This window comes from Aulonocara stuartgranti (genome assembly GCF_965226115.1).
Source record: "Aulonocara stuartgranti genome assembly, chromosome: 15".
Taxonomy (NCBI): Eukaryota; Metazoa; Chordata; class Actinopteri; order Cichliformes; family Cichlidae; genus Aulonocara; species Aulonocara stuartgranti.
Genome location: NC_138951.1, coordinates 25168831 through 25194035, shown reverse-complemented (window position 1 = coordinate 25194035; position 25205 = coordinate 25168831). Strand labels below are relative to the sequence as shown.

Genomic DNA, 25205 nt, shown 5'->3' with positions numbered 1-25205 from the left:
CCTTTACACCACTAGATGGTTTTAAGTATTTTCCTTACCTATAACAGCAGTGACAGAACATATGGAAAATTAGCTTCAGATCAATCAGGGTTGTGTAGTTTGAAGAAGTCAGAGCTCATAAATCATCCAATCCCAATGGGAGAGGGCTTTCCACACTAAGCCGTCTCACAGCCTCACTGATTTATGCTCTTGCACCCGAACTTCAAGCTCTCTGTGCTTTTCATCATCCCTTCAGTATTTCACGGTCAGCCCGTCCAGCAACTGCCACAAACTAGATTCATCTCCGTCACAACAACTCGCAAATAAATAAGCATAGACACACTTGAGGGTGCAGCTTTTTGACCCAACAAACGCCATGAAATTACCAAAAACTTGCCTCTAATGGTTTTCACTTCTCCACACCGATACCCCATACAACTTCAGCAGTACAAACTTAAATCAAGCCTTGTGAGGCTGCAATGCATCTCTTTGAGTCTTCAGTTTGGAGTCTTCATTATGGTTATAGGGTTGCACTGCCTCCCCCACCGCTCAGTGCAAATCACAGGGTTTAACGTCCCTTATTTTCCCTCAGTACATCACTGTAAATAATAATAATGATGATAATAATAATAATAATATTACAGGCAGTCAAAGTTGTTGAATTAATGATAAGTGAAAAACAATACATCACTTATATTCCTCAGAGAGGTTTGGTCTGCTGCCTAAAGTACCACTGCTCCTTCAGAGGAAGTATAAGAAAACATTTCTTCTGCCACGCACGAAAACTAAACATATTTACTGCTGTAACCAGACTATATTTCCCACTCACACACTGACTCGTGATCTTCATGACTCACACGATGGGAGGCGGGAGCATCATCTCTCAGGACGACATTTGAGGTGGTAAAAAATATTGGGAATCCCCATCAGGTGTCAGAACTGAAGAAGCCTTTTGTTATCCAGGCACCTGTTTATTTGGCATTTTATTCTGCCTCCACAGTCTTCTCCTGAGGTTTTGCAGATATGTGACCACCAACTACGTAACTTTGACCTGTTTGCCATTTTCAGTGTGTGAGAAGCAAGGTAGGCTAGTGTAGGCTCCAGTCACACAGGCCTAAAGTCTGATCTGCAACCACCTGGCAACCAGTGGTCATTGGGGGACAAATGTATATTTCCGACTGTTTTGGCTGTTAGCATACCGCTGCAGTCATAGATTGAATGGAAGCAATAGACTCGTCCACAAACACGGAAACTAAAAGTTTTGCCTTTGAAAAAGTTTGCCTTGCACTTTCTTGAGTTGTTAGCAACCATTTGCAGATAAAAATGAAAAACCAGGCAATCTTCTAACAACGCCAACATGCCTTCTTGGGAACTGATTTCACCCAGCAAGAGCCAGAAACCTCCAACAACTACTGCCAACCAGAATAAATGTCTCCTCAGCCAGCGTTTGAATCGCATCCAATATGGCACACAACCCTTAATTCATGTCGTGTGAGAAATCTCAATACACGCAGATGTCATTTTTCAAACACAGGTATTGCCCCCTGGTCGCCATTAAATAGAATGCAGATTTCAGGAACTTCAGCGGAGGCAGTGACACTAATATTTACAGACATTATCCAGTCGAAAGACCAAACAGAGCCTGAACCAAACAACTCCTTTATGATTCGAATGGCCAGCTAATATAGAGCTTAGATAACATCAAAGGAAAGAAGATGAAACTAATGTTTGTCCAATTACTAACTTTGAACCTTTGCTGGAAGCATGCAAGAGGAACCACATCACAACAGGGGCAAATTTTCATGTAAAGCTAAAAAGCTAATAAAGTTTGAAGATTTAGAAAGTGCAGACATGTAAAAAGAAGAACAAATGATTCAGGCTCTATATGCTAAACACAAATAAACCAGGACCAGCCTCTGAACTTCTCATGTTATGAAGTCATTTTCCCATCATCCATCATTGGGAGTGCCTCTCACTGGGGTACTCAGCTGATGACCCAATCCGCCATGCCTGCGCCCGTCAAACACCCCCAACAGGAAGAGACGTATCCACCTCTCCACAGAGGCACATTAACCAGCAGCGCACGTATGAGCGACCCAATTTTCTTTTTTCTAATGCGAGCCCTATGCCTGGTTTGCTGTTCTCAACAGGATATGAAAGATGAGGAGATCACAGACGGAGAGGGCCAGAAGCCTGCAGCAAACACAATAGGAGCGATGGTATCGATGACGTACCAGGAAGCTTATTTAGCCGCGCTCGTGCCCAAATTATTATTTCACACGCCGAATGAACAGCAGGGGAGAGAGCAGCACTGCTGATGGAGCCTCTCGGCTTCCCGAGGAGGGAGTTGGAAACCGAACGATGGCAGCCCACATCATTAGGATGCTGACAGAGATACAGCCTCCATTAGAAGAATCCGATACCAGAGACAGTCAGGGAGTCATTTACACTCCACATAATAGAGCACGTCTCCTCTGACTTTTTAAAACCTCGTTTTAGTCCCTCTACATTTTTCCCTTCCTAAAATTCAGAGAGAGAGATGAGTGGATGTAAAAGTCAAATAATTTCCATCAGCCGTAACATTTACAATAATTTCACTGTAATAACCACAGTGAGTTCTATTTTCATTTATTTTTGACTGCAAATTAAAATCGGAAAAACTATCGGAAAACTAAGCCATTACTTAAGTCCCAAAACATGCAGTTCCTCTGAGGGTCTCTAACAGTGCCTGAGTCCCCACAGGCACACATGTTAAGATGTCCAATCTTACCATAGAAATAAACTTGTTTACAGCCTGATAAAAAAAACAACCTGTTACTAGTTTCTATGTATAGTTTGCCTGTTAATCAGAGGCAGTGATTTTTTTAATAACGCAGCCTTAAACTTTGCATTATTAGGGCCGTGACTGTTACAATCATCAAAGATTGTGCTCCAATTTTAGTGAATAAGGAAACTTAGTTAGCACTAATTATCAGCCACAGCGTATGGACACAGTTTAGTTTTGATCACTTCTGGCATCAAAACAACTAACATGGTGGATTTAACGCCGAAGCTGATGTTTGTAAGCCGTCAAACACATCAATTCCCTTTGTGGATGACGGAGGAAAGGAAAACTTGAAGCTCATAAACGACTAACCATTATTTCATCATTATCCAATGCATTCTGGGAAATAGGATCCCTCTGTTTTATTATCCAGATGGACTATTAACCTGCAGGAAACAAAAACTGAAGCTTGATTGCAGTTTGAGCTTAACTGGCCAAAATGAAACCAGAAAACAAAACAGCTCCTATACACTGCCTACAAATGGTTTGTTTTAAGTGATCAGCCACGTAATGTCTTTGTTTCAGAAAGAAAAACTTTTCTCATTAGTTAAAATGTATTTATTAGATATTCTGTAAGTCTTAAAAACTCAAGTTGGTGCAAACTTCTTTTTAGGTTCATGAAGATGTTTTCAGCCTGCACAGAGATATGGTTATGCCCGGCTCGCTAAGGACATAAAGCAGATTCCTTTGTTAAGTATAAACTGAGGAAAAGAAGGACAAAAGAAAACTACGTGCTAACCTATAACCAACACGTGACTGAAATTAGAAATAACTACAAACCAAAGCAGAAAGATGACCTAAGTGGGGCGCCAGAAAGGCACCAGCTTTCTGGGAGGAGAGAGAGTGAGGAGCTGCCATCTTGGAACGATATCAGCTCATATAGGCTCCCAAACAAGTGAAGTTCTTTTTTCCTAAAGAATGGGAGGGGCAGTTAATGAGGACCCGGACAGAAAGAATCAAAACAAATGGATGGATGGATGCATGAATACTTCACCTTTTATCTGAAAGGCTTCTTTAGTTATCAAAGCTGATGAGGAGTTTGAGATAATGAACCTCTAGTGGGGTTGTCATCTTGAGGTGTTGCCAACCTATCAGGGTCACATGGGCCTAATCTAAGGCTGCCATGACCTGGAAGACAGCAAACCCACGGGGACCTGCTGTACATGGCATTTAATAATAAATGGTACCATTCATCATGAGTCATTCATAGTCTTTACCCAAACGTTAACAGCGTGGCCTAAACCTGTAGAGGAGTTTAAAGACCTCCAGAACGTTTCATCTATTCCATGTCAGATTTTTAATGGATTCATTTTATACCTGCGTTAAGAAATACATGAATAAAATGGATGGATCAAATTATCAGATCAAAGTTTAAACACTTGCCTTCCAACAGCTAATAAGTTTCACAGACCTGCTCTGACTCTGTTAAACACCAAAAGCTCTGATATCAAAGGTCAAGAGCTCCAGTCATTATTCACAGAAATAAAGCGGGTCTGTGTCGGCTTCACGGGGAAATCAATCCTATTAGCGCTCACCGTGAATCATTTCAATTATGTTTCAGTGTCATTCATCCAAAGACAAACACTTTAAAGTCCAGCAAATCCCCACAGAGCTCATAATGAAATACTGAGACAGTTAATGTTTTTGTACCACTTAGCAGAATAAAGACGCTTAAAAAAAACAGACTCCAGTAGAAACATTTCACACATTTTTGGTGGTTTTATCTAAAGTGATAGAAGGAAAATATATTATCTCCTGACACAGGAGCTAACGCAGATAAATTCATTACAAATAGATCAAATTAAGGCTGTAAATAGAGAAAAATACTTGCTATGTGTTTTTAATTTTTTAATATGTCTGTGAGACTTCTGTGTATGGGAGGGTTGGGGTCGTCTACCAATGCCAATTAAAGCCTTTCTTTTTTTACAATAATAGGGTGTGCTGGAGCTCTGTCTGCTGCACCATCTGACGCCTTTGGTATTTGTGGCAAATAAATGATGTGTTTTGGTTAAGAAACTACAGTGTGTGCCCGCTGTGGCACAAAGAAATGAGATATCTGAAAATAAAGCACTCAAAGCGATACATTTATTTAATGTTTGGGGGTTTTTTTTGTCAGATTTTTTGCATTAAGAGAAAGGAATAATGTTTCCAGACATATCCTATCTGCTCAGAGGGGTGAGGAGACCTCGTATCCCCCACATTCGGATGGAAAATAACGGAAACTCATCGGACAGGAGGAAGACTTGCTGCTCCACATGGCTCAGGAATTCCAACTGTTCCGGGCCCACCTCGACCCTGTGCACCACCTCGGGTTTCTGCAGGAGCTCCTCCAGGACGGTGAACAGGTAGCATGACTTCTGGTACCGGTCGACGGGAAACGTGTCAAGCACCGAGCCGTCACGCCCCTGTAAAGGAAAATTAGTTTAACCAAAACTCGAATCTATGAAAGGACCAGTTTCCTGTGTGAGGTTTAAGGTCAGAATTCAGCACAAAACAAGGAGTACTTGTTCCACTCACTTCACTCACTGTTACAGCGATACAAATCTCATCAACATGAGGGGAGAAACGCGGCAAAAAGATGAACAAGGACAAGAAGAGGGGCAAGAGGAAAGACAAGGATGAGAAGACAGAAGATGATGATGAAGAGGAAGGAGAAGGAGGACATGAAGAACAAGCAGAAGGAGATAATTTTGTATTGTTGATCTTTTTAAACGGGGGGTTTCCAAACTGGTCTCATGTGATGAAGGTCTGCGTAAGGTGCTGGCAGGTCTCAGACATGACAACAGCGAGACGAGCTGTCGCAACTCATCCTCGTTTTTAAGGAGACAACAACAACAAAAAAGTAATTTGAAATATTTTAGCGTCAATTAAGGGCTTATTTTCAAACTGAGATCATTGACTTTGAAGACTTGAAGGATCTGCAGGAGCCCAAATGATTATTAAAAGAACTGGAGCACTGGGGTAATCCCTGAGACGATGGGTTTTTAGATGATGAAACAACAAATACTCGTACCACGAGTTATTTAACTGCAGATGAAAGATGAGAAACACGAGATCCGACTGTTTTCAGAGCACAAACTGAGTGAAAGGAAATACAACACACAACAGCTCAAATCAAAACGTAATTATTCAAACCAGCAGAAGCTGCCGCATCTCATACCAACTACATCCCAGTGAGAGAGAGAGTGTGTGTGTGTTATTTGCATGTCAAAGTTGGTGTGTGAGGGATATCACAAAGAAAAACAAGCGCCAGATGGCTGTCAGGTATTCCTCCTGGCAAAAACCTTCAGAGAACCGACAGGATGTGACAACAACACCCTCTTAACCCCACACACATACACACGCACACACACACAAACACAAACACAAAGGCCCGGACCCCATCAGCATCAGGTCAGCAGCCATTTTTTAAAATCCCGATTCATGTTTTTCTGCCTGAAAGCTCTCCAGCTTCTCCTCTGCTGACACAAAGAGACAAAACATTGAGAGACACACAGATTCACCAAAAACACATAAACTGTCAAAAAATCATTGAAATATTTCAGGGAAATGTGAAATTGTGAACACTTCAAATATGTCATCTTCCACTGTAACAACTGTAAAAATCTAAATCTTTGGGATCTCTGGTCCTCCGGAAGCGCTGATTCTGTGGAGACTACGGATCAGGAACACTTCCAGAAATCACTGAACACAGATGCCATCAAATTTAAAGTGACTTCAACTGTTTCTCAGTGTAAGCATCTGATGCTTTGTGCGTTGTACTGTGAATAAATATTTATATTTTCCAAAGTGTCCCAACATTTTTGGGATCCTGGGTGTATTTTAACTTCCGCTCACGCAGAATACTAGAACTGTGTTTTTGTTGTTGTTCATTACTTGAACTCACTGAATTAAAAATGCCTCTGATAGTCTGACTGGAGAAAGGAAAAAGCCAATTTCACCATCACCAAATAAGATAATATTTAGTCGTTGTTGGGTCTGTCTAGCACAGGCCCACCGCTGGAACGAGACAGTTTAACTACACAGCCAAAAGCATTGAACAGCAAGTAGGCAAAGTTCTTCGTGTTACTCATGCATGAGGGAGACCTGCCTGGAGCCAAGTGTCGTTCCACCCACTTGACCTCCGCCAGACTCTCAGCCAGGTTCCCCATAGCACTCCTGTTATTGTGGTTTACATGAATATGCATTGGTTCATTAACATATAACATCTTACATAGGTATACTTGTCTGTGTGTGTGTGTGTGTGTGTGTGTGTGTGTGTGTGTGTGTGTGTGTGTGTGTGTGTGTGTGTGTGTGTGTGTGTGGTCAGAGTGTGACCCCATAAATGACTTCCCTAAATCTGGAAGTCCAGCAGTTCATCTAAACAAAAGGCACCTAGCCTAAAACAGATAAGTTTATCCTACCATAAAACAATAAGACAAGAATGTGGGTGTGAATGCCAGAGTGCTCTGGAATGCACACAAAGTCTTTGCAGACAACTAAGGATCACACATCCTATCACTACACAATCGATTATACACCTCCAAGCATATATGGTTAAATATTTCTAAGCATAAATGACAATAAACAATACAAATCTAACAGTCGTGATGAGTTGCTCAATCACTGCGTCACATTTCTGAGATCAGAGCTCCAGAAACACCTGCAGGTACATTTAATCGTTCCACCAACACATTTAAACCCAAGCAGCTACAGCACTTTAACTAACTAACCTTTAACTTGTATAGTTATAAAAATGTCAGTAATTCCTGAAGAGTTCATGAAAAACTTTTGTTGAACTCCTTGAATTAAAGCCAAAAAATTCTTGACTAATTTAAAATCTACTGTGGTGTTGTACAAAGGCAAAGCTACAAAAAATCAGTTAAAATCCTAAAACGTAAGAATTTAAATGTATTAACCCTTTCACGCATAGTGGTGACTACAGTGGACAGCTAGTCAAAGACTGTTCTCTTGTATTTGTGTCAGTGTTAATGGTATACTTGCACATAAACCACAACATTGGACAGCGATGTGTCACTCCACACCCTGCCACCCACTGGTCGTTTAATGTAACTATAGATGTATGACATGTTTCATGGTAATGAAAAGAGCTCCCAAAAAGCCAGCTGAAGCTGAATTACAACCGATAAGACACTGTTAATAAACAGATTCAGGGAACACTCGATCGGCTCAGTACAACACAAAGTCAGGGATATCAAACCACTGTTAATCCATTTCAGCTGCTTTCATCCAAACTGACGTGAAAACAGATGAACAGGAGAGGGAACAACAAACCAACCCTCACTTCTGCAGGTGGTGGTCACAGACCGCTGCATTTTCTTCACTGATTTTTCTTAGTGTCCTCTACGTCACCTTCAGCCTGTTCAGCTTTATGTTAGCACAGGAAGTCCAGCTTATCCATACGTGTCACCTGAAGAAGGTTTGCCAAGTGTCCTGGCACAATCACGGGGGTGTGAAGGACACCAGGAGGCACCAGTAGGGATGCGAGCTCCACCGAGGCTCAGGGTGAAATAAAGGATGTTTATTATGATCCGTAAATCATGCAAAGCTACTCTAATAGAATCCAAGAGTAACAATACAAAGCTGGAAATGTTTAATGTTTATAGCTCGTTGGAGGGCTCACACATAATGATTATTCAATATGTGCTGTGCTGTTTCCAGACTGCACCACACACATGCAAAGCTCATGCTTATGTAACTGTGCTGTTTATTTAGAGGCATGTCAGTCAGTGTGAGCGTGACAGCAGGTTACAGTCCTGTTAGCTCTGCGTCTGAACCGTGAATTTATGGTATGCACATACTCACAGCATGTGGTTATATTTGGTGGAACACGAAGAGGCCGCAGATATTCGCACAATCGGCCGTCAGCGGCTGTCAGCAAGATGGAGACGGTTTCATCTGATGTGGTGAACACAGGCGTGAAGGCAGAGACGAGGCTTCGCAGGTCTTTGCTAGAGAGGCGACTCAATCCGCTCTGAGTCCTTCCTCTTTCACGTCGTTGTGCCGCCGACAGGCTTTGGTCTACCATCCATTTAAAACCAACAAACCGACCAAGTGGTGAAGCTGAGACGAGGGAATGAAAGCGGTTCACACAGAGGGATAAGTGCAGAGAGAATATCATGATTAATTTTTAAAAGAACCTCTCGCTTTATACCAGAAAAACAACCAAAGCTCTGCACTGATCTCAGGAGGGCTGTCAACCAGTGTTTCATAATTTGATTATATAATCAGTTAAAAAAAAAATTAGACATTCAGCTGTGAAATTAATATTCAATCGTGGGGGGGAAAGCAGCTTGCACAACTGCTGTCTGTCTCCTGAGCAGCAAAGTGGAAAACCTGACAGAAATACATGGAGCTATTCAAACATAAAAAGTCCTGCTCATTACCTGCAGATGAGCCGGCCCTTTGTTGTGTTACACCCCTCGAATGAGAACGTTCTGTTATTGTTTAATCTAAATGCGGCGTTTGATTAGTGAGAGTGGACCAGCACTGGTAGCTAATCACTGAATGCAAACGTCTGTGTTTGGAGCATACTAACAACACCAGGAGAGTCAGAGCATTAAAGACTATTAGTGCATCAGCTCGGCCAGCAGATCCATCGCCTGAGTGAAATACAGCAGCTGTGGATGAGAGCAGAGCTCAGGCTTACATGCTGCTTGATTAACTGCTGTTTGATATCGGACACATTCAGCGTCTGATTTCAGATTTTCAGTTCAGTCTTAAGGCTACATACGTCGTTGCATTTACCCTCAGACTTACACTCAGGTCATTTTCTCCAGTTTGCATAAAAATGTTATGATAAAAAGTTTGGACACATATATAACGGTGCCTGTGAATTAATCAGTTAAAATTAGAGTAGTAGAAATCTGTTCTATTCTATTCGGGTTAGACCGTCAACTTTTTGTTTTTGTGGCACAGCTTGTGATATTTGCTAAGTCAAGCATAAAAGTGAAAATAGCATTTACTTCATTTTTGTGACAAAGAATTTACAAAAAGTATTCTGTTTTATTTGAGTATTAATGTGAAATATAACTATGTACGATTCAAAAATGATCACTACATAGTTTTTGTGCTATAAATTTTTTTGTTTTCTTTTTAACGCTCAACTAAAGGACTTTGAATGTTTGAATGTTTTAATATGCAAAATGTCAATCACACTTCGGGCTTCACATGAAGCCGCTGACTGTAGTTCTGTTATTACCTTCACTGAGTTTATGTAACAAAGATATGACCTATCTTTGTTCACCTCTGTCAGTGCGCCCCAGGGTGGCTGTGGCTACAAAGTGTGAATGTGTGTGTGAATGAGTGGATGAGTGGTTGTGTAAAGCGCTTTGGGGTCCTTAGGGACTAGACCTCCTCTGACCACTGGTGGTGGTCAGAGGGCCCGGTGGCGCCTGTGTCCGGCAGCCTCGCCTCTGTCAGTGCGCCCCAGGGCAGCTGTGGCTACAATGTAGCTTGCCATCACCAGTGTGTGAATGTGTGTGTGAATGGGTGAATGACTGAATGTAGTGTAAAGTGCTTTGGGGTCCTTAGGGACTAGAAAAGCGCTATACAAATACAGGCCATTTACCATTTACTCTCTTGTAATTAGCACAGGCCTAAAAACAACCAGACCTAATCACTGTTGATGAAGTCCAGTTATTTTCATTACTACCCATCACTGGTTCAGCTAACCGACTTGCGGTTTAATTGATAGAAATCTAACATGACAAACCGGCCAGAGGACACACAGAGGGGCTGCTAAACTGTTCGCGAGTTCAATCAGTCAACTTATTGAGGAACTGGGGAAACATTTCAGTTCTAACAAGGTCACCAAAAAAACAAAGTCAATAATTTAATGGCTCTTATATTATGACTCATCAATATCAGTGAAATCCATCAGCCTAAAAGAAATACTGCAGGTGATACAAAACCAATCAATTCGAACAAACCGACAAGGAATTCGTGGTGTCTGGGTCCTCCTTCAGGAAAGTCACAATCTCATTTGTGGGCTTTGGACTGTTGATAAGAGGAAAACAATAAAACCCAACTTTTACCTTTGAAATATGTGCAACCTGAATGGTTTATTGTCTGCAGACCTGTGCGTCCACCAGATTTAAACCTCTGTAAAGGAGAATATACCACGACTTTCATTTGACAACAACAAAGCAACGTCAAGGAGGTCGAGCAGCTTTATGCCCGTGAGGTTGGCGAGATATTCCATTTTAATCTCCAACCTGTCAAACACTCACATGCCCATGAAATTTATGAAGCCATGAAGCGAGATTCAATGAACGGCAGAAATCGATAACTGGAACGAGGATCCAGAGGGAGCGGTGATGGAGCATCTGCGAGGAGCATATAGAAACATAACGGGGGCTCGAGCTCCGCTGCAGGAGACAGAAATACTTTCAGAGGACCTGCTGGGCCTCCTCCTATCAAATCTGATTAAGAAAATCAACAACCTCCCAAAGTTTCGACATTTACTCCAATAAAACTCATTTTTCAGGGAGTTTAATGTTTCTTTAGTCACAGGCTGTATTTTACAAAACAACAAAATCAACTTCAGGCTTCATTCAGTGAGCCAAGAAACTCATCAGGAAAGCGCTTGCTGAGGTCACAGAGCAAAAGTGTCAAGATCTGCGGAGGCAGATCGTGCGGAAATGTGTGTAATGGACCCAGGTGCGTACACAAGTGAGTAGACGGGAGTGAACTTAACAGAAAGCGAGCCTTTATTATGGCTGGAGACAAGGTGTACAAACAAAGCAAGGATAGCGTGGCTAGGCTATAACTAAACTGGGAAAACTACTACTGTGACAAACTAAGGAAACTCAGAGACTATGATGTTCGCTGTAAAGACTGACCGGGAAAACATGGAGGTGAGAACACAGACGACGCGACACAGACTGTATGAAACACAGAGTCTAAATACACATGAGGGATGATCAGGGGAAGAGGCCACACATGGGAGCACAGCTGACACACATGAACCTAACGACAGGACAGGAGGAGTGAAACTGAATACACTGACAGTGAATACAGACTTTCAAAGTAAAACAGGAAACATGGAGATTAGACATGACACATGAACCGGGGAGACTTAGTACAGGGGAAGATGACATAAACAACTAAGGAACAAAACTAAACTGCAGTCTAGAAATTAACTAGGTGAACTAAGCTAGGTGCAAATGAATACAGAAGATACATGGAACTCAAATACTGGGTCGCTTGACCCAGGACCATGACAAAAAGCACCTAGGGCCTTTCTGCAACGACAAGAATCGCCCCCTGCTGGTCATTAAAAATAATACCAGTTTAAAGCACTGAAAAGCTTCATTTTTCAGAATCTGAAGCTGCATCCAGCTTTCTGCATCCACCCACTGGTTAAAGGAGCCTCAGCATTAGCTTTGCGGCTGCTGCCATGTTAGTTTCAGTTAGAGGTCACAGAGTTATTGTCATGGTCCTGGGCCATGTGGGCCCAGTATTCTTAGTTTTCATGTATTTTTGTATTTTGTTCTTTATTTAGGCCATGCTTCCTGGGTTGATCTGTTACGTTGTTCCTTATGTGTTTTCCCTTCGTGACTCTTACCCCCTGTGTGCCCCTCTGTGTATTTATGAGCCCTCGTCCCTCTTTGTGCTTTATTCTATGTTTTCCCCAGCCCGTTATGTCTGCGTTCTCCCCGTGCTCTCTCTCCTCCTGTTTGAACCTCTGTGTACTTCCTGCTTTACTTTGCCCATCTCCCATCAGTGTTACGTTCACTCCTGCCGTGTCTTGTTATGATTATCAGTGTCACCTGTGTTCCCCGTGTGCATCCACTTCCCCTGATCTTCCCTCATGTGTATTTAGTCTCTGTGTTTCGTACAGTCTGTGTCGCGTCGTCTGTGTTCTCACCCCCATGTTTTCACGATCAGTCTTTTGTGATCATCTTCGTCTCAGAGTTCTCTTAGTTTGTCACAGTATTAGTTTCCCCAGTTTAGTTATAGTTTAGCCACGCTATCCCTGCTGTGTTTGTATTCCTGGTCTTCAGTCATATTAAAGGCTCGCTTTCTGTTAAACTCACTCCCGTCTACTCACTTGTGTACGCTCCTGGGTCCATTACACACACCACCGCACGACCTGCCTCTGCAGACCGTGACAGTTATTGAACAACTGTCCACCATGTTTACATTAAAGTCTCTGCAAAGACACAAATTGGTGGCAGGAAAGGTGAACATATGTGAATCTGCTTCTGTGGGACTACAAATAAAAAACTTTGGGAATAAAATCAGCTTCACGCCGTGTTTGCTAAGATACTTCCACAGACTGGATTTTCACGATGCCACCAACAGTAAGAAATGGAGGGCAGGTTTTGTCGTTGCTGTTAAATTTTGTTTTACAATACAGAAAAACAGAGAGAGGAAGCTTGGAGGAAAGCGAGTAAAATCATGAAACTTCGTGTTAAGTCCTGAAAACATGTTTGTGATTGTAGCCATCACCTGATCGCCTCCTCCTCATCCCATTGGCTGTTGGGGTGAATATTTATGGGATTTCAGTGTGACTACAGAACTTTGCTTCTTATTTAAAATGAAAGCGAAATGAGGATCATTGAGTGAAATCTGAGCTTGTTTGGCTTTGTGTCATAATTAACTTGTAAGTCTTCAGTTAATTCAGCCTGTGATTTATGGCATTTGTGTGAATCTTGCAGGAGAAAGCTCACAAAGAAAACCTTCATTTTGTCCCATCTTTCACCCGAGCTGATGGGAGTATATTTTCAGGCTGTAAATGTGTTAATTTCTCCTATAAAGACATTTTAACCTAGGCGGTTATGAGGACTGACTGCCAGCCACTAGTGGACATTAGAGGAACTGCAGCTTTTGGTGCTTCCACGCTGGCTTCACTTCTTAGTGATCAGATATTAGAAGTGTGAGGTACTGTACTGTAAGCTTCTGTAACATTCAAATACATCTGTGACTTTTCAGCAGACTGCTTAAAGGCAGTCTGAACCAGTCCTCCTCCTCCAATCCAAAGTACAATGCACACCAAACCAATCAAACCAAACCATTTTCTCTCCCTCATCTAGGAGTATCTGCCCCAAAAACACGAGGTACAAACACCACAGACTTTAAATAATCACTCTTCCATTTCCCCCGCTCAACAGCACATCTAACTCCTCCTTTAATGTGCTGCAAAAAAAAGTCAGCGTGAACTCTGCTGTGACTACAGAACTACAGTCCGACCAGAGAGAAAACAAGCTTTCTGAAGAAAAAGTGGTTAAGAGCGTCCGCACGCAGAGACGAGCAGCATCTCATCTACTGCACTCTTCCTCAGGTCGTCTCCAAACAAAGGAAAGGAGATGTTAAAGAGACTTTCTAATGAGCTGAGACCCCTCCATCAGTGGGTGCTTCTGATCCTCTCTGTGGGTCTGAGAGATTAAAATCTCCCTCGGGTAATACTTCTCTTTTACAATCCACCAGATGATTTTAATGAGTAAACAAAACCAAATAAACCTCCAGTTAAAATTGTGCGACCAGCAAAAGAACAGACAGCAGCTGAAGGGAACGAGAAATCCAGTGGACCAAGCAGAAACAAACTTATTTGCAGAGTTTCTCTTTTTGTGTTCATTCAGCAACTTTGACAGAACTACAATAACAATAATAATAATAATAAAAAAAAGCTTCTGCTGCATGAAAAATAATAAAGTTTGTGTTTCTGGCCACACAAGCTTCAGGTCCCTCCCTGAAAAGCGGACCTCCTCTTCCTGCAGTTCTCTTTACAGTGATGAACTGATTGTGTTGATTGGTTAACGTTTTAATTTTCATTTAATGGTGCTACAGGTCTGAGGGCTGAATGCTGCATTCAGCTGAACTAAACTGCACATATGGCAGCAGATTTGCATTATTTACACCCAGGAGGGATATGAGAGGATCATTTATACTTAACAGGCTGTGTCTATTATAGGCTCAAAAGCAGCTTTAGAAGTTGCCAGATCCTGGTATAGGCAGGAAGGCAGCAGCAGCAATCATTATGGTAAATGGCCTGTATTTATATAGCGCTTTACTAGTCCCTAAGGACCCCAAAGCGCTTTACATATCCAGTCATCCACCCATTCACGCACACATTCACACACTGGTGATGGCAAGCTACATTGTAGCCACAGCCACCCTGGGGCGCACTGACAGAGGCGAGGCTGCCGGACACTGGCGCCACCGGGCCCTCTGACCACCACCAGTAGGCAACGGGTGAAGTGTCTTGCCCAAGGACACAACGACCGAGACTGTCCAAGCCGGGGCTCGAACCGGCAACCTTCCGATTACAAGGCGAACTCCCAACTCTTGAGCCACGATTATAAACTCACTGTAAACGTGGTTATTCACAGAACCACAGAGCTGGCATACAGGAGAAACCAGGAGACAGCAGAGGATAACTGCATGTTTCCTGCTGTAAACGCAAAGCTGGGGACAACATGATGGGCTGAGTGTCGGGTCGTTAGCGCTCCTCCTCCTCTGCAGGCTGACAGTGATGAGACAAGCTGATCCTGATAAACTGCCCTATCCCTCCACGCCAGGTACAGATTTTTAATCCAGGCCAAACCATGAGGTCACAATGAACCTAAACATTTTCACAGCGACCTGAGTCTGAGGCCGAGGTCCAGGCAAGTGCTAACTTTGAAAGCTGGCAAAATGGAGTTTGAGCCAATTTTCTGGAGGAGTGCAGGAAGTTGAGATGTTACAGAGACGTGTCCTCTTAAAAGACCACAATTAGAATCAGTTCATGTTTACTCTGTGCAGCAGGAGCTCAGCACCCAGATTTTAGTTTCATTTTAATGTTATTCAGTAACTCCACAGGAAATAATACATTTATAGCATGTGATCAGAGGTGTTGTGTGGTGTTGTGTCATTATTCGATTTGAATATGGACTTAACTGTACTACAGCTCCTGACATGTTTAAAAGCAGCAGGTAAGGAGACTTACCTGGAGAAAGGAGGGGAAAGGAGTTTGTGCTTCTGACTCTGCAGTTACCTCTTGATATATTTCAGGTGTTCATGACGGTGAAGTGCAATTGAGTTATAAAGGCATTAAAAACTTGTGGGCCTTTAAAGAAAACACTTAGAGTACCTGATTAAATTATCAAAACACAAACAAGTCTATGTTTTTACAGTTCCATAAAAAATATATTCTTTAACTGTGCTAGCAGTCCATCACATCGATCCAGACTAAAATATCTACGTTATGAGCCAGAGTCCATTAGACTGGGACATACATTACTGTGTCCCTCAGGAAAAGTTGTAACAGCTTTGGTGATTTCTAACCCTGTCATCAGCGGGTCGAAATCTCCATTCATTCACCCATTTCCTCCATCATTCATCCAAGCGGGGTCGCAGCGGGTCATTGGCTAACAGGCTGGGTGAACCTGTTAATTACCACTTCGGGGATTTGGAAATATGCGGGGCAATTTGCACTGAGGTGGATGGGTGGAGGTGGAGGACCTGCACTTGGCAACCCTTTTAGATCTGTATGCAGCGAGGCAGTCTGAAGCACCACGACCCAGATAGCATCAGCTGCCCTGAGATTAAAGCACAGCATTCTGAAAGGTATTTAATCGTCCATTTGATTAGACTCGGAGCTCGTAACACCACAACTGGACCGCAGCAACGCACACCGTTGATGGTGATGGAGGGATGGTCATGCCGAGGTGTTAATCAGAGTTTCTCCAGTAGAAGAAAACAAGAATGGAGGCAGAGAGAGCGAGATTAACAGTACAGTCATGACAATGATGTCAAATGTGTTTCCTGGTCTGAATATCAACTAAAAACTTTGAGCTGAACATCTCTGACCACAGAGACAAGACGCTACCACAGGCCTGATTTTTAAATCTTAAAGCAAAAATTAGACAATACAAACACAAATATGTTCACAGCTGCATCTTCAAGAGAAAAAATACACCAAGATTTGGCTTGGAAGAAGTATCACCCCCCCCCCCCCCACACACACACACACACACACACACATCCGAAAGAAAAATGCTTTTAAACCTTCTTTAACCTCCTAAGACACGAACTCTTCCACAGCATGCATTTTTAATTTCTCTTTGATATTTGGGGATATTGGGGCCCGATGAATGTAAAAACAAAGAATTACCATTATTTTTTTTTTACCTTATTTTTGTTTTTAAGAAAAATAAGAGCCACATATGAGGATATTCGTTTAAAATTTTGATAGAACAGTAGCAGTAAGTGGATATCAGGCCCTTGTAGAGCAAAATGGAGTATTTTGGTCTAAATAACCCAAAATGTGATGTCCACATATGTGGACGCCAGGTCCTAGGAGGTTAAAAGCATTTTTAAGCATTTTAAGCCAAATTCAAGCAGGCATATGTGAAACCATGTGATGTATTCAGCTTCTTTGCTGTGGATCTAAACTTAGGTCAGATTCATCAGTTTCCTTGAATTTTCCTTAAGACATGTGGAAAACGTGACTGAAGCCCACCGGCAGCAAACTGAATAGATTACACAGAGTTAACGACGACTCGCACCTTTGGTCCTGGCGTTTACACCAAACATCAGGACAACAAAACTCAACTCTCTCTGTATGATCAGACCCGAACCCAACCGAGACCGACAATAAAGCATCGAGGATCACACACACCAAAGTTCAGGCCCTTTTAAATGTGAACCGGCTGATTTCTGGACTTCAGTCCTTCAGAGGAGCTTCTTACCATTGCTTTCAAAAAATCTCACATCAAAGTGCTAATTGACGAAACTCCTTTAAAGCAGATAAATGGTGCTAATTAGATTTGAGCCTTCAGTGACTCATCGCTGCACGTCTGTTTGCAATTCTGATGTAGACTCCAGAGTTTACTCAGTTTTTTATATGCTCTTTTTTATAACTATGCAGGTGCAGACACACAGGAAACCACATGGAAAAGCAGAGGGAAGGTGGTTCACAGAAATTGGTCCAGAAAGCCAAACAGAGAAGTCTTTTTTTTTTTTTTTTTTTAAAGGAGGAGAAGTGGGAATCAGAGGCAGAGCGGCAGAGGGAGAGGCACATAATGAAGCTGTGCTCGGCCGCCAGCATGAAGGGCAGTAATTTACAGATCAAGGACGGGCTCATCTGTCACCCGAGTGCAGGGGAAAGCCCACAGTGAGAGTGAGAAGCTTCAGCTTCTCAGCCTACACTCACAACAACTCTGTCAGTCAGTCAGCCTGCACAGCAGCACCGTACACAGAGCTTCAACCCACCCGCCATCAGCAAGACCCACAACGACGGCCGGCCGAGCCCAGTAAAACCATCACATAAGAACTAATTTTCACAATTTCTTTTGGTGTAAACAAGTATATTCTGCTTCTAAAACGCACAAACGAAAGGCACCATTTACCTTACATGAGAAACTTTGAGTACTTTAATTAAGGTTAACCCACGTGTCTCGCGTCTGTCGTTTTCATCACTCATTATATTTATTTCATATGTTAGAAATCACAGAAGACATAAGAGCTTTAGATTTGGAACTAAACTGGGTATTTTACATCATTGTGACTCAGTTTGTCTCGATCTGAACGTGCTGTCGGCTTTTAATCACTTTTTTATTCCAGAACAGTAAAGCCTGGAAGAACACGAGCTTTCACTGAGAAACTAGAGTAACTGATGATAATCACTTCACACCCTCCAGTGGGATGAGTTCTCTCTCTGGGCTCCTGCTCCACTGGGAGTTACAGGTAGCTTGGCATGTCACGCATTAGCTCCAACGATTTTAATTGCTCGGAGTTGAGATCAGTTTAACTTCCTGTTGAGTTTAATGATAACCACATCGCTGTCAGTCTCTTCTTGTTACTGCATATAGTGTTGGTGGAGTGTTTATATCTATGTCAAATTTTAAAATCTACTATTGTATCTTAAAATCTGGTTTCTTTTTCCTTTTAAGGGAACTCTGATTTGAAATTTGGGATTGTAAGGTTATTCTAGATCACTAAAATAAAAAATAAAAGCTTGACACTGGAAAACAAAACTATGTGAAATGATTTTGTTGACTCTGAAAACTAAACTAAAACTACAACTAAGCCCTAGCTTCAGTATTCATTAACTTGGAGAGAACTGGTTATCACAGTTTGCAGATGAAGCTTAGATGGGCCTGTTTATTGAGCCTTTGGAGATTCTTTCAGAAGATTCTGTGTTTTTATGCTGATTTCCTTCTGGCATTAAACTAACACTAACACTAATAAAAACTTAAGCAAAACAATCCAAACTCACTCTGGAAACTAAATGAGACTAAACTGAATTAATAACAAAAAGTCAAAACAAACTAAAACTGCAATAATTAGAAAATACTCCAGACGTGTTTGGATGTGAAGAATTGCTTCCTTTCTTAAAGCATAATCAGTTTTACATTGTTGCGCTGCTCTTTCAGGCTGACTCACTGCATTTATTAGCTGTTTATACTGTAAAAATGACCAAAGTATTTAAACATGAAGTACTGTAAAGTTGGTAATGGGCATTTTGAGCAGTGACTATTCACTGAGAACTATTCGACAGAGTTCAGCAGTGGCAGACTTTTTGATCTCTGAATGTCTACATGTGTCAAAAAGCATCTGTTATGCTTTCAGAAATATTATTTCCACATAAATAAAACCACAATAATCTTAATTATTATTATCTTAATGTTTTGTTGACTCTGTTTACCTGGACCTAAGGTGAGGAACACAGACTATTCCTGTTGGTTCTGCACTGACGTGAACACGACCACTCTCTGCTTTCCGCACAAACAGAGGAGGAAACAAGTCCCCGAAACTGACGGCTTCCTTTTTCCTCTCTTTGTCCGTTCAGGAGCCTCTCCTACCCGTGTTTTATTTTCCTTCCCTGCTAACCATCTGGTTCAGGGTGGTCCACTGATTCAACTGACAGAAAGTCGATACAATCTCATCCTAGTCGGCGTTCTCTTGGCTCATATCTTGACATCTCGGCTGCCCGGGGAGGTGGAAGAACACAGGTTTCTCTGACACACACACACACACACACACACACACCTGTGAGTTTCTCATGATCAGAAACTTAGAAAGTTCCACTGGGTTGGGTGATTTGTCAAGTGGAGGTGGCAGATCTGACAGCAGCGTTCCCCCATAGACCAAACCACAGTATTTACAGTGTTTACCCAGTTGGAAAGACTTGATAGAGTAGAAATGCCAGAACTGACAAATAAGCTTTACTCTTTTTCCTCCTTCTGTTTGCCTCCCTGTCTCTGAAGCCTCTGAAGGTCAGAAATAATCCAGAATATTAATGTTCAGACACATGATGCATCAGCTCAGGTTAAAGGACTGTTGTAAAGTCTGTTTATTACACATTTAACTAAACTGCCTTTGCTGCAGTTACTTGTTCACAGCTCTCCTGTGCAGTGACTAGGGTTGCCACAAACGATTATTTTGATAGTCGACTAGTCACTGATTATTTTTGCGATTAGTCGACTAATCAGATCATCCATTGGATGTAAAACGTACAGCTTATTGCACCAGCATGCATCTGCTCTTATATAACTATCATTAGCTTATAGCTTTAAGTATTTAAGGTATTTGCTAACTAAAAATAAAGACAAGATGATAGTTTATTAAATTTTAATGAAATTTGCAGATTGTTTCGGTGAAGTTTAATAAACTCCTTGCTATCTAAAATATAACAGGACACCGGAGTATATTCTCCAGCATCTCACACTTCTGATAATCAGCTGTCTGCTTGATGTTTATTCAGCTGTGTAAAAACTATAACTTTAATCTCAGCCAAGCCGATTTACTCAGGAACAAATAAAATACTAAAAAAGCCATTCTACAAATAACATTTGTAAGTTATCTAAGTGACTTATATATATTTAACCTGAGTAGCGAAAGACGGCGGTGGGTTTGAAAATGATTTGCGGGGAGTCCGGTGTTCTCACCGCGCTAGTGAGCCTTGCCCCCGGCTAGCTATCGAGCTAGTGGGTAACGGACGTCTCCGAAAACGTCGGAGCGCTTTTGAAAATATGCGGTGTCTTGATAAACTGAGCAGATATTTGAGGTTTACACAGCTACATTCTCGCCTGAAAATATGTTAAACGTTTATTTTGTGACCCAGAAAGAATAATAAAAGTAATATTAAAACTAACTAGCTGCCACCATTGTTGAAAACTGAGCTGGGCCGCGCTATGAATTCTGGGACAGAGCTACTTCTTCACGGTTTAACGGCAGCTGGCATCCTTGTACATGCATTGCTGCCATCTTCTGTTTCAGTCCGTGGGAAACAAATTTCCCACGTGTGGGACTAATAAAGGTTATCTTATCTTATTTTATCTTATCTTATTACACTCTTAAATCCTACTACTTATTCCTGCGTCTTTTGGGATCTTACAAAGCTTCAAACGACGCGTGCGTGCAATGGCACACGCATAACCCCCATTTCAACTCCCCACGCTAATACGTCGGCGCCACAATACGATTGGGCTGAAAAAGGTGAAACACCCTCACAAATGAGTAACTGTTTTGCCCCAGTGTCACGCAGAATGTTAACAGCAACTTTCTTCTCTCCTCCCACCAAAGAAGCAAAACCTTTTTTTTTTTTTTTGCCTGTCCCGTTTGGCTCTTTTGCCATCAGAATTGTTGTCTAAAGGCAAAGAAAGATGCCCAACGGATTTACTTTACCAAATTGACCATCCCAGCCTTGCCGTAATGGTCCATTTGATTCACCTTTTATTGTTCATTTTATTTTCACTTACTGAATACGGGACAGACTTGACTGGGGGAAAGAAGGGGAGAAAGAAAGAGGGAAAGAGAAACAGCTGAGAAGAGGGACGGGGGAGAAGGGCAAAAAACAAAAACCAACAGAATGAGCAGAAAAAAAAATGCATATATCAATCACCTGGATCACCTGCTGAGAAAGAAAAAAGAAAACAACCAGAAGAGAACAAGAGTAATAGAATAAACAACATCACAATGATATATGGGAACATGACAGTAAATACTAAATATCAAACATTATTGTGCAGCACATAAGATCAACAGAACACAGTGTGCTTTGAGGTAGGAGCCAAAAAGGGTGTAGTTTGTGGGTGTGATCACCCGTGTGTACACCTGTGAACATGGACGCGCTTGGTTTTTTTTTTGGTTTTTTTTGTTTTTTAAAGGTTCCTTCATGTAATGATCTGCTAGAGGGTGTGGGGGGGGGGGGCCACAGCCCCGTCCTCCAGGGCATGAAGCAGGTATGGAGGAGATCAAAACTCCAGACATCCAGAGGCCCCCAGAACACAAGAGACCAAGAAAGACCAACAGAGGGGCAGCCGCGCCACTGTCCCAGAAAGAGCTGAAGAGAGTCCCAGATGAGGGCTCACTCAGCAGCCGAGGAGCAGAAGCCAGGGGGAGTTGCAGTGACGCGCCCGTGAGCTCCGCCGGCAGCCAGCTGCGCCTGAGTGACCGAGCCCCAGGCCGTGAGGCCGGGGGCACCCCACCTCCGAAGTGGCCCGAGCGAGCCCCAGGCTCCAGGCCCCGATAAGCGGCCGCCAAGGAGTGAGCCGGTGTGTACCTGGACGCCCATCCCCGGACACAAAGAACCACCAACGCACCGATGTCTGAGGGAGTCCGCCACTGGCAGGGGAAGTGGTGGTGGGGGGAGATAGGCCTCCAAACCTTGGAGGGCCTGAGATGTCCCCAGAGAGGTGGCGCCTGACACCCAACCTGACATATAGACACAGACATACAGGCACACACATATACAAACATCCATTCCCACCCTCATGCTCTCATATGCACTTACTCCACACTCAACCAACGTGGAGACAGACATAAAGAGACGCTGTACACACGATCACACTCCCCAAGCGTACTCTACAAACCGGGTCTAGGTACCCTTGCCCCTGGAGGGGGGAACTGCACCCAGACCCAGGTGGTGTTACCCTTTTCCCTGCGGTGGGGGGAGGCAGACCGCCCCGACTCCGCAGCAGCAGGGAGGCCCCACACTCCAGACCGCAGTCGGACGGCCAACTCCTCCTCCTAGCCCCCCCGCTCCAGCAGGTCGCAGAGAATGGGGGTGAGAGAAGACTCCGAACCTCCCTCCACCCGCTCATTGTAGTGTTGATGCATGTGTGTTCTAAGGTACATTTAAAACCCAGGAGGGCATGGAGCTACCTGCCAGAGAGCAGCAGGTAAGCGCATGGTCCCTCCTGCTAGCCCTCAATGTCTACGTGTATTTAACCTTGAGAGGTGGGCAACGACGCCAGGGGTGGGGTGTACACCCTGATGGTACTTTGGATTCCGTGTATCGTGCCCACCCCCAAGATCCTATATGTATGTGTAATGAGAGTGTGAGTAATGTGAATGTCTAAGTTGTGGGATAAAATTGAGGCAGAGGCAGCCAGAAGGGGACAGAGGGGGGGGGGGGGGTAGCCTCCTCTGCACCCTGGTGACATACCCCTACTCCAAGGTCCTGCATGTGTGGGTGGTTGTGGCGGAGCGGGAAGAGGGAGGCAGCTGGAGATGGGGAGGGAAGGAAGGGAGGGGCAAGTGAACCCTCCCTGGGGCCAGCTCCCCCGCTGACCCCAGTAGGCACCCCCATACTCCGCGACCCGCCAGGGAAAGGGGGCCCAGGCCCATCCAGACCGGGGCCCAGTGCAGCAGCGCCCCCCCGGCCCCACAGAGCCCGGGACAGTCCACCCAACCCCACCACAGAGAAAACTGCACCCACCCCACCATCCACTCATCTTCCAGACTACATAAGACAATAAACACCCAGGCTGAGATCTTCCTCCACCTCTCCTGTATCTCCCCCTCCTGCAGAGAAGCAAAACCTTTTTACACGAACGGTTTGAACTCGTCATCTATCCTGTCCTTCTCAGTTTTAAGTACGGCCACCCCTTCTAGAGCATACGGTTTGGTTTGCAGAAAGCTGATTGGGGAAGGAGATTTAGCCTTCCTGGACTGCTCCTTTCCTCTTAAGAACGGGACAGGCAGCAATGAGGTGTCCTTGCTCATGGCAATAGTAGCACTCTCTATTTTCAGTGGTTGCGGATGTGATACTGCGGGTGTTCTTTGGAGACCAGATTTTTGGACTGACTGAGTTTGGTGTGCTGTAAACAGGAGATGAAAACACACTTTTGTGTGTCAATGCAAACTCATCGGCCTGTACAGCAGCAGCGGCAAGAGTTGTAACTTTCTGTTCATTTAAGTAGGTTACTACTTTCTCTGGGAGTTGACTTTTGAACTCCTCCAACACCACAAGCTCACGCAAATCATCCAAGGTTTTTACCCTGGCAAACTCTACATAAGTCTGGGTAGCAGTTTTTCTAAGACCTCTAAAGTTTTGCCTGTAAGCTTCTGGGTCAAGCTCGTATGCACGTAGGACAGCAGCCTTTACCATTTCATAATCCAAACTGTCCTCCAATGAAAGAGCTGTGCACACCTCCTTAGCTTTCCCCACCAATTTGCACTGGAGTAGAAGAGACCATACAGTCTTTGGCCAGTGTAGTGCACCTGCAATGTGCTCAAACACTATGAAATACGAATCTATCTCAGTCTCTCTAAAAGCTGGGACTAATTTGATGTGCCTACTTACATCAAAGCCGTCCTCTTACTGCGGGGATGGTGACTGCGGGGCTGACCGAGGTGTAGGAGGACTGGCAGATACAGCGGCTCCCACCTCCAACTGCTGCTTCTGTAACTCAACCTCCTTTATGCGCAGTGTTAACCGCAGAAGGGCCAGTTTGAGGAGGGAGATCTTTCAGTGGGGCAGGAATGCCAGCAACAGCTCCCGCCTCAACTCCCTCTGCAGGAGCTGGCTCACCAAACAACCCCCTTTCATGCAGTTTAACACACAGGAGCTCTTTCAGCTCTTTCTTCTTCACGTTCAATGGCACAGGTACATCAAAAAAGTTTGCAATGAGCACCAAATCACCCTTTTTACACCTTTCCAACTTCCCCTTAGTTGGACTCATGGTGAACTCCTCTAATTTAAACTCCATACTAACACACCCACTACAAACACCCTGCCCCCCACACAAGAAAAAACTGCCAACCAGAAAAACAGAGTCAACAAATGACACCGGCAACGACGACTACAACAAATAAAGAACGAACGAGCCCACGCCCCAAGCCAACCCAAACAAGACGAAAAAAAAGGAAAGGACGAGCCCCCAATTACGTTACACCCCAGCCCAGGGAAAACCGGCGTGCAACATAAGGAAAATAAAAATAAGGAGAAATGCCCCCACACTCCCTGCTCTCAAGGAAGAAACCAACAAAAAACAGCTACCACGGATTTCACAACAGCCAGTCAGTTTATTAAGTTCCAAAAGGTAGCAGGCGTCAGGGTGAGCATGGCCAAAACACCAAACAAAAAACTCTAGAAATGAAATGCAGCTGGCTTACCTTCACAGAAAACCCCAAAAGAAAATTACAGGTGTCTTACCTGCCTCCCTAACCAAAAACAGGAGAAAAGGTT

At 43.4% G+C, this 25205-nt stretch overlaps 1 protein-coding gene across 5 annotated transcripts in view; it reads right to left on the bottom strand.

The window, feature by feature from the left end:
- mei4 (meiosis-specific, MEI4 homolog) overlaps positions 1 to 25205 on the bottom strand; it is an 88664-nt gene that overhangs the window by 11928 nt on the left and 51531 nt on the right. For 2 of the 5 annotated variants that reach the window (XM_082505964.1, XM_082505965.1), the window contains one exon: positions 837 to 5208. The exons of the other annotated variants lie outside the window; for them this stretch is intronic. In XM_082505964.1, coding sequence (XP_082362090.1) covers positions 4963 to 5208 — 246 coding nt within the window. In that variant the 3' untranslated portion in view covers positions 837 to 4962. Of the gene's footprint in view, positions 1 to 836; positions 5209 to 25205 lie in introns of those variants that run through there. 5 annotated transcript variants of the gene reach the window in all.